At 50.7% G+C, this 13,804-nt stretch overlaps 1 protein-coding gene across 10 annotated transcripts in view; it reads right to left on the bottom strand.

Annotated features, from left to right (window-relative positions):
* MROH1 (maestro heat like repeat family member 1) overlaps window positions 1–13,804 on the bottom strand; it is a 121,645-nt gene that overhangs the window by 100,385 nt on the left and 7,456 nt on the right. For all 10 annotated transcript variants that reach the window (XR_004185985.1, XR_004185986.1, XM_031669872.1 and 7 more), the window contains exons 2-3: window positions 4,946–5,023; window positions 739–884 (exon numbers count right to left, since the gene is read on the bottom strand). Coding sequence is in view for 8 of the 10 variants with exons in the window: in XM_031669872.1 (XP_031525732.1) it covers window positions 739–884; window positions 4,946–4,967 (168 nt within the window). In the remaining 2 variants the exon portion in view is untranslated. The remainder of the gene's footprint in view (window positions 1–738; window positions 885–4,945; window positions 5,024–13,804) is intronic.

The raw sequence follows: 13,804 nt of genomic DNA, 5'->3' as shown, positions 1-13,804 counted from the left end.
GCCCAAACCACACACAGAGAGAAAAACTAGAAAGTGCGTAACAGTTTCAAATAATGCAGTGCCAACGCTGTCAGCAGTGACAGAGAACCACTGAACCAAGATCAGGCGAGGCTGAAATCCCAGGAGGCGAGAGCCAGCCGGGCCACATCTGTTCTGGGGTTCGGGTTACTGATTTGGCATCCCTGTGGGGCTGAAGAGAGAGTTCCCAAGAGGCTCTTGTAGCTCTCCCGAGTGGGCAATGTTTGTGCGAGAGGACAGGACATTCCAGCACCGCAAGGGAAGGCCCGGGCCCCTCCTAGGCAGCCCCTCCCTGAGGGTGCAGGAAGACCAGCAGCGCAGGACCCTTGGGGACTCTCTGAGCACTTATCAGTGTTTCTGGCTCCTTAGGTCGATGAGATTCTCTCCGAAACAACCTTCTGTCCCTCAAGCAAGGACTATGGCCTGTCCCTCAGGCACTAGGCATAGAGTCTGGCCATTAGGCCTCCACTTAGTGAGTAAAAGAGCCTCGAACAGGGTTGAACAATGCTGTGGTGGGGGGATGCAGCCACACCCCACACACGATGAGACAAGGCAGGTTACCCATCCTGACACAGGCAGGCGTGGGAGGGCTTAGACATGTGGTCACCCCTGCATAACACCCGACCCACTGCTCCTGGCTGGACTGTCTCTTCCCAAACCAAGTAAGCCCCAACCAACCACGGCCCTGACAACATCATCCCCACCAAAGAGCATAAATACCTTGTCGTGCTGCCGCAGGTACTCCTCACAGGTACGGAGCGTCTCCACCGGCCGCACCTCCCCGAGGGAGCACAGGGCACTGCAGACCTGCTCCTGCACCACGGGGTCCTTATCGGTGATGGCGTCCAGCAGGGTGGAGGCCAGCTCTGCAGTGACAAAGCCCCGTTAGCATGCTCACGCCCAAGCACCCTCTCCTATCACACCTCAGCTGCCACTCCTGCAGTGGACACGCCTGTAGCCTCTGAGGATCACAGACACAAAGCAGGAGAGGGCACAGCTGCTTTCTCTCTCGTATAACCTCTCTCCGCCTGTGCTGCTGCGGGGGTCAGGTGCACTGCGGGGACAGGCTGTGGAGCTGCAGGGCTCACATTCCAGCTGCCCGAGGAGCTCCCTTGCCAGGACACACTATTTAGCACATCAGGGTTGAGCGACACAGAGGACACAGCCTGCCCTCCCACACAGGCAGGCATGAGGCTGTGCTGGTCCTGATCACATGGCCTGAGCTTCCTTGAGGACAATGGCTCACTCACCAGCCGACTCTTCAGGAAGGCTCCCTGAGGGTCTGTGCCCAGGGGCAGCCTGGGATTCTCCATGGCCCCATTGCCCACATATAGCCCTTGACAGGCAGGAGCTGGGCAGAGGGTCCAAGACCCCAGCAGTGAGAAATACATAAAGGAATAAAGATACAGCCTCATCCCACGGCTCTCAGCCCCCATGGACCAGAGCTGAATCAAGAAAATCATGGAATAAATGTAGTGCTCTACAGGCAAGGCCAGGCGGTTCCCTGTACACGGGAAAGGGCAGGCCAAGCATCCCAGGGACTTGTGCCAACCGCCACTCCACACCAACGAGACCCTCCAGGCTGGTTTGGGGATGTCCCTTCCCTTTTGCTCCAGCAGCACCACACCCAGGCTGCCAATGAGGACATCCCAGGAGGCACCTGCTGGGGCAGAGGAACACACAGGCATCAGGGCATGACTCAGTCTCCCTCTGAGAAGGGATTCCTTCCCGAGCAGGAAGCTGGACTTTAAACAGCCCTCCATTTCCAAAGTCCAGTAGTTAGCCAAAGAGGCTGATCCAAATCAATGAGATCTGACTGTACCTAAGGCCACGTTCGGCCAGTAAAGCAAACTCGGCCTGTGCTGAACTAGGTCTGCATCTGCTTTTCCGGCTGTGGCCATTCACGTGTGGAAGCGCTGGGTCTCACATGCTCTGGGAGCCTGCCCTCTGAGGGCAGCGAGGCCACGCCCCCTCCCTCCGAGGGCACTGACGCCACGCCCCTCCCTCTGAGGGCAGTGAGGCCACGCCCCCTCCCTCGACCTCACCTCCTCACTGCTTTGCACTGCCCTGGCTGGGCAGCGCCCGGGCCCCACTTGTACTCACAGACTCTTCTTACCACCCACCTCCACCTATCAACACCCCAGTGCCATTCCGGGCCTCTCGGTCTCCCTCAAGCTCAAGGCATGGCACCCAATAGTGGCACTTAACGAGCCCTGAGGTGTGGCTCATCACTGGGACAGAGCTCTAGGGAGCAGGGACAAGTGGGCAGAGCTTCACCCATTCTGGCCCTGCACACAGTCAGCCTTAAGTGAGCCACAGCCTCAGCTGGGGAAGTGGTGGCAGCCAGAGCAGACCCCAGACTCAAACCGGGGCCTGCGTGCTCAGGTACAGAGGCTCAGCCGCCCAGGGACCCTCCCGCTCAGAGCAGGCTGAACTGAGCCTCTGGGCAAATCTGTGCTCCCTACTACAACGGCAATGCTGCTACAACCTCGATGTCATGTCCCTCCAAAATCCATCTGTTGGAACTTAACCCCGTGCGATGGCATTAAGAGTGGAGCCTTTGGGCTCCACCTTCGTGGACGGGATCGGTGCCTTATAAAAATGCTTGATGGGGTCGGGCACAGTGGCTCACACCTGTAATCCTAGCACTTTGGGAGAACAAGGTGGGTGGATCACCTGAGGTCAGGCGTTCAAGACCAGTCTGGCCAACACGGTGAAACCATATCTCTACTAAAAATATAAAAATCAGCCAGGTGTGATGGCAGGTGCCTACAGTCCCAGCTACTCAGGAGGCTGAGACAGGAGAATTGCTTGAACCTCAGAGGCAGAGACTGCATGAGCCAAGATCACGCCACTGCACTACAGCCTGGGTGACAGAGAGAGACTCCATCTCGAGGGGAAAAAAAAAAAAAATGCTTGATGGCCAGGCACAGTGGCTCCCGCCGGTAATCCCAGCACTTTGGGAGGCCGAGGCTAGTGGATCACTTGAGTCCAGGAGTTTGAGACCAGCCTGGCCAACACGTTGAAACCCTGTCTCTACGAAAGAAAGAAAAAAATACAAAAAGTACGGCACAGTGGCATGCACCTGTAGTCCCAGTTACTCAGGAGGCTGAGGTAGGAGGATCCCTTGAGAAAGGAGGTAGAGGTTGTAATGAGCTGAGAGCACCACCACACTCCAGCATAAGCGACAGAACAAGACCCAGTCTCAAAAAAACAAAAGAAGATTGAGGCCCTGCATAGTGGCTCACGCTGTAGTCCCAGTGCTTCGTGAAGCTGAGGCAGGAGGATGATTTGAAGCCAAGTGTTCAAGACCACCCTGAGCAACACAGCAAGACCTCATCTCTACAAAAACTAACTTTAAAAACTAGGCTGGGTGTGGGCTGGGCGCGAAGGCTCACACCTGTAGTCTCAGCACTTTGGGAGGCCAAGGGGGATGGATCACCCGAGGTCAGGAGTTCAAGACCAGCCTGGCAAACCTGGTGAAACCCCATCTCTACTAAAAATACAAAAATTAGTCAGGTGTGGTGGCGGGCACCTGTAATCCCAGCTGCTCAGGAGGCTGAGGCAGAGAGAATCACTTGAACCCGGGAGGCAGAGGTTGCAGTGAGCTGAGATCCACTGCACTCCAGCCTTGGCGACAGAGTGAGACTCCGTCTCAAAAAAAAAAAAAAAAAAATTAGCTAGGTGTGAAGGCACATGCCTGTAATCTCAGATACTTGGGAGGCTGAGGTGGGAGGATGGCTTGAGCCCAGGAGGTCACTGCACTCTAGCCTAGGCAACAGAGTGAGACCCTGTCTCAAAAAACAAACAAACAAAGGCTTGAAGGACACCCTAGTCCCTTCAGCACCTCTAGTCATGAGATGACACAGCAAGAGACTCCATCTATGAGTCAGAGAACAGCCCTCACAGACATCGAATCTGCCGGTGCCTTTATCTGGGACTTTCCAACTGCCAGTACTGTGAGAAATACATTCCTATTATTCATTAATTACCCAATCTAAGATACTTTGTTACAGCAGCCTGAACAGCCTTTGAAGACTGCTAACTTTTTTATTTTCTGATGAACATCTGGAGAAAGCATGTTCATTCAGGAGTCACTCCAGGCCGGGCACGGTGGCTCACGCCTGTAATCCCAGCACTTTGGGAGGCTGAGGCGGGTGGATCACTTGAGTCCAGAAGTTCAAGACCAGCCTGGGCAACATGACAAAATCTCATCTCCATGAAAAATACTTCTGGGCGTGGTGGTGTGCACCTGTAGTCCCAGCTACTCAGGAGGCTGAGGTAGGAGGATCACCTGAGCTCAGGAGTTTGAGGCTGCAGCGAGCCATGATTGCACCACTGCATTCCACCCTGGATGATAGCGGGAGACCCTTTTTTTTTTGAGATGGAGTCTCGCTCCATCGCCCAGACTGGAGTGCAGGGGCATGATCTCAGCTCACTGCAACCTCCACCTCCTGGGTTCAAGCGATTATCCTGTCTCAGACTCCCGAGTAGCTGGGACTACAGGCACATGCCACTACACCTGGCTAATTTTTTGTTTTTTAGTAGAGATGGGGTTTCACCATGTTGGTCATTGGGGCTGGTCTCAACCCTGACCTCAGATGAGGCCTGGCCTGCCTCCCAAAGTGGGATGAGGGTGTGGAGCCACCGTGCCCAGCTGACCCTGTCTTAAAAAAAAAAAAAAAGTCAAACAAAACCTTCAAATCACATCCTGAATGCCATATGCTTTTCTGAGTCCCAAACTCAAGGCTCGTGTTGGGGAGGTCTACACCTGCCACATCACCTAACCTGCCCAGAACCCACTCTGGCTCCCGAGTGTCGGGTGGAAACTCCAGGCACCACTGGAGCTGGTAAGAGCCTTGGCCTGCCCTGACCCAGAGGCAAGAGAGGCCTCACACATGGCCACCCCCAATCCCCACGCACTCACTCTTTATGGAGGACTCAGTCATGTCTGTGGTTTCAGCTTCCTTCACCCAGTGTGAACATGGACAACTTCTTCTCCAATCTGGAATAACCAAAATCACAAGATTTAATTCGTGGCCGGGCGCGGTGGCTCAAGCCTGTGATCCCAGCACTTTGGGAGGCCGAGATGGGCGGATCACGAGGTCAGGAGATCGAGACCATCCTGGCGAACACCGTGAAACCCCATCTCTACTAAAAAATACAAAAAACTAGCCGGGCGAGGTGGCGGGCGCCTGTAGTCCCAGCTACTCGGGAGGCTGAGGCAGGAGAATGGCGTGAGCCCGGGAGGCGGAGCTTGCAGTGAACTGAGATCCGGCCACTGCACTCCAGCCCGGGCGACAGAGCGAGACTCCGTCTCAAAAAAAAAAAAAAAAAAAAGATTTAATTCGTAAGCCTCAACGATATCTGAGTTTACAGGCAATTACCATTTCCGTGTAAAACACACAATTTAAATGAATTTGTTCTGGGGGAAACATCTCTGTCACATTTTCTTTGAGCCGTTCAGGGAGGGCAAAAGACACCATGATCCTCAACAGTTTCCAACTCTCCTCCATCCCTGAACAACATCAGTCCTGCCAGCGCCTCACAGGCCTGCACAGGCTTGTCCACAGCTGGCCCACAGACGCCTCGCCACCATCAGCCCCAGCAGGAGAAGACGCACCTCCATCTAGAGCCTCCTCCTCCACACCGAGGAACTGAGCACGGCCACACCGCTTTCACACACTGCATGCCATGCGCCACAGCATGCGACGATGGTCCCAAGAATCGAGTCCAGCAAGTGTCCAAGTTCCTTCTGCCTCTTCACCACGGGCACACACTCAAGTCCTGCATCATGCTTTCTGAGGACCTGGGTCATCAGAGGGGCTGCAGGCCCACCATGAGCATGGCAGCCAGCATCCTAACAACTCACATTCTCTGTTCTCTGAGCTCCCACCGGCCCCTTCATTCCCTTGATCACCACCTGTCCACCACTCCTTCCTAACACACTCCAGAGAAAAATGAAGGAGAGAAAAATGAAGGAGAGACGCCACCCCTGACCAGCCAGGACACCTCCCTGTGCTGTGCACACATGGGTTGGAGATGAAGTAAGAAATCACGGAAATCTTGGCCGAGAGCGATCACTCATGCCTGTAATCCAGCACTTTGGGAGGCCAAGGTGGGCGGATTGTTTGAGGTCAGGAATTCAAGACCAGTCTGGTCAATATGATGAAACTCTGTCTCTACTAAAAACACAAAAATTAGCTGGGCGTGGTGGCGGGCACCTTTAGTCCCAGCTACTCAGGAGGCTGAGGCATGAGAATCGCTTGAACCTGGGAAGCAGAGGTTCCAGTGAGCCAAGATCACACCACTGCACAGCAGCCTGGGCAACAGAGTGAGACCCTGTCTCAGGAAAAATAAAAATAAAAAAATAAGTTCTAGCACTTTGGGAGGCTGAGGCAGGTGGATCACTTGAGGCCAGGAGTTCGAAATCAGCCTGGCCAACATGGTGAAACACTATCTCTACTAAAAATACAAAACAATTAGCCAGTGTGGTGGCTCATGCCTGTAATCCCAGCTACTCAGGAGGGTGAGGTGGGAGAATTGCTTGAACCTGGGAGGCAGAGGTTGCAGTGAACCGAGACTGCACCACTGCACTGCACTCCAGCCTAGGCAACAGAGCAAGTCCTGCCTCAAAAAAAAGCAAAGAAAAACAGGGCCAGGCACAGTGGTTCACATCTGTAATCTCAGCACTTTGGGAGGCTGAGGCGGGTGGATCATCTCAGGTCAGGAGTTCAAGACCAGCCTGGCCAACATGATGAAATCCCATCTGTACTAAAAAAATACAAAAATTAGCTGGGTGTGGTGGCGCGTGCCTATAATGCCAGCTATTCAAGAGGCTGAGGCAGAAGAATCACTTGAACCCGCGAGGCGGAGGTTGCAGTGAGCTGAGATTGTGCCACTGCACTCCAGCCTGGGGAATGGAGTGAGACTCTGTTTAAAAAAAAGAAAAAAGAAAAACAAAAAAACATATTCCATAGAGATCCCAAACTGTGGAAGTGTTAAGAGCTGAGGAGGGCAGTGACTCTCAGGCAGGGCAGAAAACCCATGAAAGTGCCCACAGCATACACTTCCCAGAGACAAGGGCACGCCTGACGTGGAGCATCAGAAGCCAGAGTTCCCAGGCCTGAGCTGAGCTGGGGAGGCGGAGGAGCTGGGCTGAGCGGCTGGGATCTGGGACCAGTGGCTGTGCCCTGCGGGTAGCCAGCACTGCCCAGCTCCACCATCCAGGAAGAAACGGGTGGGACCAACGCCAGTCCACGACTGTGCAGCACCCCTTCCAGTGCAGCAGCCATTTGCCCAACTCAAACAGGAGCTAACAAAACAAATGAGCACACGGGCTTGGACTTGTCTGCTCCCGGCCCGGGCGAGAATCACAGGACAACTAAAAAACTGGACGAAACACAAGAAACCACTGTTTCTCAGGACAATGGACATCAGAAAATGAAGGACAGTGAGGCCTGAGAGGTAGGAAATGAGGCGTAGCCCCAAGAGCCCAGCTCACTGCCTGGAGAGAGGACCCAGGCTTAGGGCCCGGCAAAACACCTAAGCTGAAGAGACAGAGCGGGTAGTGCCGGCCGATACCAAAGTGGCTGGAGTCTGCAGTCCAGTATCAGAGAAAGTGTTGCCCAGAGAGAACTTTAGAGACCTGCAGCGGGTTCCCTGGGCACTCGGCAAGTTACTGGTCAGCAGAATAATAGCCCCTAAGCTTCCCACACCCTAATCCCCAGAACCTGTGTGTATGAACCCTTACACGGCAAAGGGATTCAGTAGATGAGATTAAGGGTACAGGCCCTGAGACAGGGAGATTATCCCGGATTACCTGGGTGAGACCAACCTAATCACACGAGTCCTTAAAAGCAAAGAACCTTTCCTGGGTGGCTCAAAGAGAAGAGACGAAAGAGCGGGGAGGAGAAATTTGAAGTGTGAGAAGCATTCACCCCACAACTGCTGGCTTGGAGGATGCAGGAGGGAGGCTCTGAGACGAGGAATGCAGGTGGCCTGGAGAAGCTGTGAATGGCCCTCAGCTGGCAGCTGACAAGAAAACAGGGGCTTCCGTCCTACAGATGCAAAGAACCAAATTCTGCCAGGAACCTGAGACAGCAGAAGCAATCCTTCCCAGGGGCACCAGGAAGGGAAGCAGTCCCCGGCGCCTGGGTTTGGGCTGGTGAGACCCTTGGTAGACTTCTCACTCCAAGAACTTTATGGTAATAAATTTGTGTTGCTTAAGGCACTAAATTTGTGGTAACGTATTGCATTAGCATTAGAAAACTAATACAAATGCCTTGTATGAGAACAAACTATCCAAGGCTGCAGAAAGAGCCACACAAAGGGATTAGGAGAAGCAACATCCAGGGTTTCCACAGGGCCAGGAATGGGGCCTGCTCCCAGCAGCTGGAGTGGACAGTGTCATGACTCATGGAGCACCAGGCAGAGTGCTCAGGACTCCACCTCAGTCATCAACCAAATCAGTCCTAGACTAAACGTCATTCCGGTCTCACCTAACAAAGCTAAAAGAAAGGCCCGACAAGATCAAACTGTTCCCAAGTAACTTCGCCAGCTCCCAGCACAAAGCTCATGAATACTAACAGGAACACAAAAATATCCAGCACCACCAAGGCAAAAGCAATGCCTGGCATCCAATCAAAAATTACCAGGCGTGGGCCGGGCGCGGTGGCTCACGCCTGTAATCCCAGCACTTTACGAGGCCGAGGCGGGTGGATCACGAGGTCAGGAGATCCAGACCATCCTGGCTAACACGGTGAAACCCCGTCTCTACTAAAAATACAAAAAATTAGCCGGGTGTGGTGGCGGCGCCTGTAGTCCCAGCTACTCGGGAGGCTGAGGCAGGAGAATGGCGAGAACCCAGGAGGTGGAGCTTGCAGTGAGCCGAGATCCAGCCACTGCACTCCAGCCTGGGCGACAGAGCGAGACTCCGTCTCAAAAAAAAATAAATAAAATAAATAAAAAATAAAAAATTACCAGGTGTGCAAAGCAAGAAAATTCAACCCATTGTGAGGATGAACCAACCAATACAAACTGACCCAAAAATAACACAAACCAGAGTTCAGAGACACAGACATTAGTTATTAAAACTGTATCATATATTTGAGAAACTACAGGAAAGATTAAATATGTTAACACTAGGAGGTTAAAAGCAAAAGGATGGGCAAAGAAAAACATGGCTGGCATTAGTTACAAGAAAGCTGGAGTCACATTAGACAAACTAGATTTCAGACATATTAACTATGCTAAACACTTTTACCTGGTAACACAGCTTCAAAATACACAAAGCCAAAACTAATAAAAATGCAAGGAAAAATAGACAAATCCAAATTCCAGTAAAATTTCAACATCTCTTTTTCCTTTTCTTTTTGACATGGAGTTTCGCTTTTGTCACCCAGGCTGGAGTACAATGGCAGGATCTTGGCTCACTACAACCTCCGCCTCCCGGATTTAAGTGATTCTCCTGCCTCAGCCTGCCCAGGAGCTGGGACTATAGGCACGTGCCACCATGCCCGGCTAATTTTTGTATTTTTAGTAGAGACGGGGTTTCACCACGTTGGCCAGGCTGGTCTCGAACTCCTGACCTCAGGTGATCCACCCACCTCGGCCTCCCAAAGTGCTGGGATTACAGGTGCAAACCACCATGCCCAGCCCTCTGTCTCTGTTAGAACAAGGGAACAAAAATTCGGCCAGGCAGAGTGGCTCACACCTGTAATCTTGGCACTTTGGGAGGCTGAGAGGCAGGTTGATTGCTTGAGTTCAGGAGTTCAAAACCAGCCTGGGTAACACAGCGAAGCCCTGTCTTTACAAAAAATACAAAAATTAGCTGGGTGTGGTGGCACATGTCTGTAATCCCAGCCACTCCGGAGACGGGAGGATCACTTGAGCCCAGGAGGTCAATGCTGCAGTGAGCAGAGATCACACCACTGCGCTCCAGCCTCAGCGACAGGAGGGAGACCCTCTTGCAAAAAATTTAAAAAAAAAAAGTGTAAAAGAATTCAAGGCATACAAAGTATGTTCTCTGACCACAATGGAACTAAATATATCAATAAGAGAAAGATATCTAAGAAATCCCCAAGAGTTTCAAAACTATTTAATATGCTTTGAAATAATGCATGGGTCTAAAAAGGAATCAAAAGTGAAATTACAAAGCATGCTGAAGTGAATGAAAATGACACGACATATCAAAATCTGTGGAAACTTACAGCACTAAATATCTTTTTAGAAAAGAAGAATGACTAAAGTATACAGAGAATGTGCAGGAAAAAAAGAATGAGTTCAACTTCTACCTGAAGAAACTAGAGGCCGGGCAAGGTGGCTGGCTCACGCCTGTAATCCTAGCACTTTGGGAGGCCAAGGTGGGTGGATCACTTGAGGTCAGTTTGAGACCAGCCTGGCCAACACAGTGAAACCCCACCTCTACTAAAAATAGAAAAATTGGCCAGGCGTGGTGGCTCATACCTGTAATCCCAACACTTTGGGAGGCCGAAGCACGGCACGTGGATCACCTGAGGTCAGGAGTTCAAGACCAGCCTGACCAGTATGGTGAAACCCCATCTCTACTGAAAATACAAAAATCAGCTGGGTGTGGGGGTGTGCGCCTGTCGTCCCAGCTACTTGGGAGGCTGAGACAGGAGAATTGCTTGAACCCAGGGGGCGGAGGTTGCAGTGAGCCAAGATAGCACCACTGCATTCCAACCTGGGCCACAGAGCAAGAGTCCGTCTCAAAAAATAATAATAATAATAAATTAATTAATTTTTTAAAAAAGAAATAGATGGCCAGGCGCGGTGGCTCATACCTGTAATCCCAGCACTTTGGTAGGCCAAGGCAGGTGGATCACTTGAGCTCAGGAGTTCAAGACTACCTGGGCAACGTGGCGAAACCCCACCTCTACCAAAAGTACAAAAATTAGCTGGGCATGGTGGCACACGCCTGCAGTCCCAGCTACTCAGGAGGCTGAGGTGGAAGGATCACTTGAGCCTGGGAAACAGAGGTAGCAGCGAGCCAAGACTGCACCACTGCACTCCAGCCTGGGCGACAGAAAGACCCCTTCTCAAAAAAAAAAAAAAAAAAAAAAAAAGAGAGAAAAGAAAAGAAATAGGCAAATCCCTTAAAAGACACAAGCTACAAGCTATCAAAGCTCACTCACAAAGAGATAACCTAAATAGTCCCATAGCTAAAAAGAAATTGAACTTACAGTAAAAAACCTTCCCATAGAACCTAGATGGTTTCCCTGAGGAATCCTACCAAACATGTGAGGAAGAAATAATACCAACTATACACAAATTCTTCCTGAAAAAACTAAACAGAAGAGACTACTTCCCAACTGATTTTCTGAGCATTACTCTCATAGCAAACCCAAAGAGCTTGTAAGAAAGCTATACAGGCTCATGCCTATAATCCCAGCACTTTGTGAGGCTGAGGCGGGTGGATAACTTGAGGTCAGGTGTTCGAGAGAAGCCTGGCCAGCATGATGAAGCCCTGTCTCTACTAAAAATACAAAAGTTAGCTGGGCATGGTGGCACGTGCCTGTAATCCCAGCTACTTGGGAAGCTGAGGCACAAGAATCACTTGAACCTGGGAGGTGGAAGTTGTAGTGGGCGGAGATCACACCACTACACGCCAGCCTGGGCAACAGACTGAGACTCCATCTTAAAAAAAAAAAAAAAAAAAGAGAAAACTGGCTGGGCGTGGTGACTCACACCTGTAATCCCAGTACCTTGGAAGGCCAAGGTGGGCGGATCACGAGGTCAGGAGTTCGAGATCAGCCTGGCCAACATGGCGAAACTCCATCTCTACTAAAAATACAAAAATTAGACTGGGCGTGGTGGCTCACACCAGCACTTTGGGAGGCTGAGGCGGGCAGATCATGAGGTCAGGAGTTTGAGACCAGCCTGACCAACATGGTGAAACCCCGTCTCTACTAAAAATACAAAAAAAATTAGCTGGATGTGGTGGCGCACGCCTGTAATCCTGGCTACTCAGGAGGCTGAGGCAGGAGAATCCCTTGAACCCAGGAGGCAGAGGTTGCAGTGAGCTGAGAGCACGCCACTGCACTCCAGCCTGGGCAATACAGCAAGGCTCCATCTAAAAAAAAAAAAAATACAAAAATGAGCCAGGTGTGGTGGTGTGCGCTGTAATCCCAGCTACTCAGGAGGCTGAGTCAAGAGAATTGCTTGAACCCAGGAGGCAGAGTTTGCAGTGAGCCGAGATAGCACCATTGCACTCAAGTCTAGAGACAGAACAAGACTGTCTCAATAAAAAGAAAGAAAACTACAAACCAATATTCCTTATAGACACAGATGTGCAAATTCTTTTTTTTTTTTTTTTTTTGAGACAGAGTCTTGCCCTATCGCCCAGGCTGGAGTGCAATGGCGCAATGTCGGCTCACTGCAACCTCTGCCTCTGCCTCCCAGGTTCAAGCGATTCTTCTGCCTCAGCCTCCTGAGTAGATGGGACTATAGGCACGCACCATCACGCCCAGCTAATTTTTCTATTTTTTTTAGGAGAGATGGTGTTTCACCATGTTGGCCAGGCTGGTCTCAAACCCCTGAGCTCAGGCAATCTGCTGGCCTTGGCCTCCCAAAGTGCTGTGATTACAGGCGTGAGCCACCGTGCCCGGCCGGTTTTAATATTTTTAAACTCAGCTGATATAATTCACATCACTGATAAACTAAGAAAGAACAACCATATGATCATCTCAATAAATGCAGAAAAAGCATTTGTCACAATCCAACGTTCACTTATGTAAAAATTCTCAAGAAGAGAAGGGAACTTCCTCAACTAGGAAGAGAAGGAAACCTGCTCAACTGGTTACTTAAGATAAACTGGCCAGGTGCAGTGGCTCACGCCTGTAATCCCAGCACTCCAGGAGGCCGAGGCAGGTGGATTACTTGAGGTCAGGAGTTCGAGACCAGTGTGGCCAACATGGTGAAACCTCATCTCTACTAAAAATACAGAAATTAGCCTGAGTGGTGGTGGACGCCTGTAGTCCCAGCTACTCAGGAGGCTGAGGCAGGAGAATCGCTTGAACCCAGGAAGCAGGGGTTGCAGTGAGCTGAGATCATGCATTCTGGCCTGGGTGACAGAGCAAGACTCCGTCTCAAAAAAAAAAAAAAAAAAAAAAAGAAAAACACCTAAGAAAAACCTGTAGTTAACATCATACAACTGGCCCTTGAACAACACAAGTTTCAACGTTTCAACTGCATGGGTTCACTTATACACAGTTTTGCGTCAATAAATATATTGGAAAACTTTTTGGAGATTTGTGACATGTTGAAAAAACTTACAGACAAACATAGTCTAGAGATATCAAAAAAATTTAAGAAAATGTGAAATATGTCATGAATGCATAAAATATATGTAGACACTAGTCTATTTTATCATTTACTACCATGAAATATACACAAATACGTTATAAGAAGTTAAAATTTATCAAAATATACATGTACACTTACAGACCCTACGTGCTGCCGTCTGCAGTCAAGAGAAATCTAAACAAACATAAAGACACAGTATTGACAGGCCCAGCACAGTGGCTCACGCCTGTAATCCTAGCACTTTGGGAGGCTAAAGCAGGTGGATTAACTGAGGTTGCGAGTTTGAGATCAGCCTGACCAACATGGAGAAACCCCGTCTCTACTAAAAATACAAAATTAGGCTGGGCATGGTGGCTCATGACTGTAATCCCAGAACTTTGGGAGGTCGAGGTGGGTGGCTCACGATGTCAGGAGTTCAAGACCAGCCTGGCCAACATGGTGAAACCCCGTCTCTACTAAA

This window comes from Papio anubis, chromosome 8 (assembly GCF_008728515.1).
Source record: "Papio anubis isolate 15944 chromosome 8, Panubis1.0, whole genome shotgun sequence".
In the NCBI taxonomy this organism is placed as follows: domain Eukaryota; kingdom Metazoa; phylum Chordata; class Mammalia; order Primates; family Cercopithecidae; genus Papio; species Papio anubis.
This window is presented reverse-complemented; position numbering and strand designations above follow the sequence as displayed.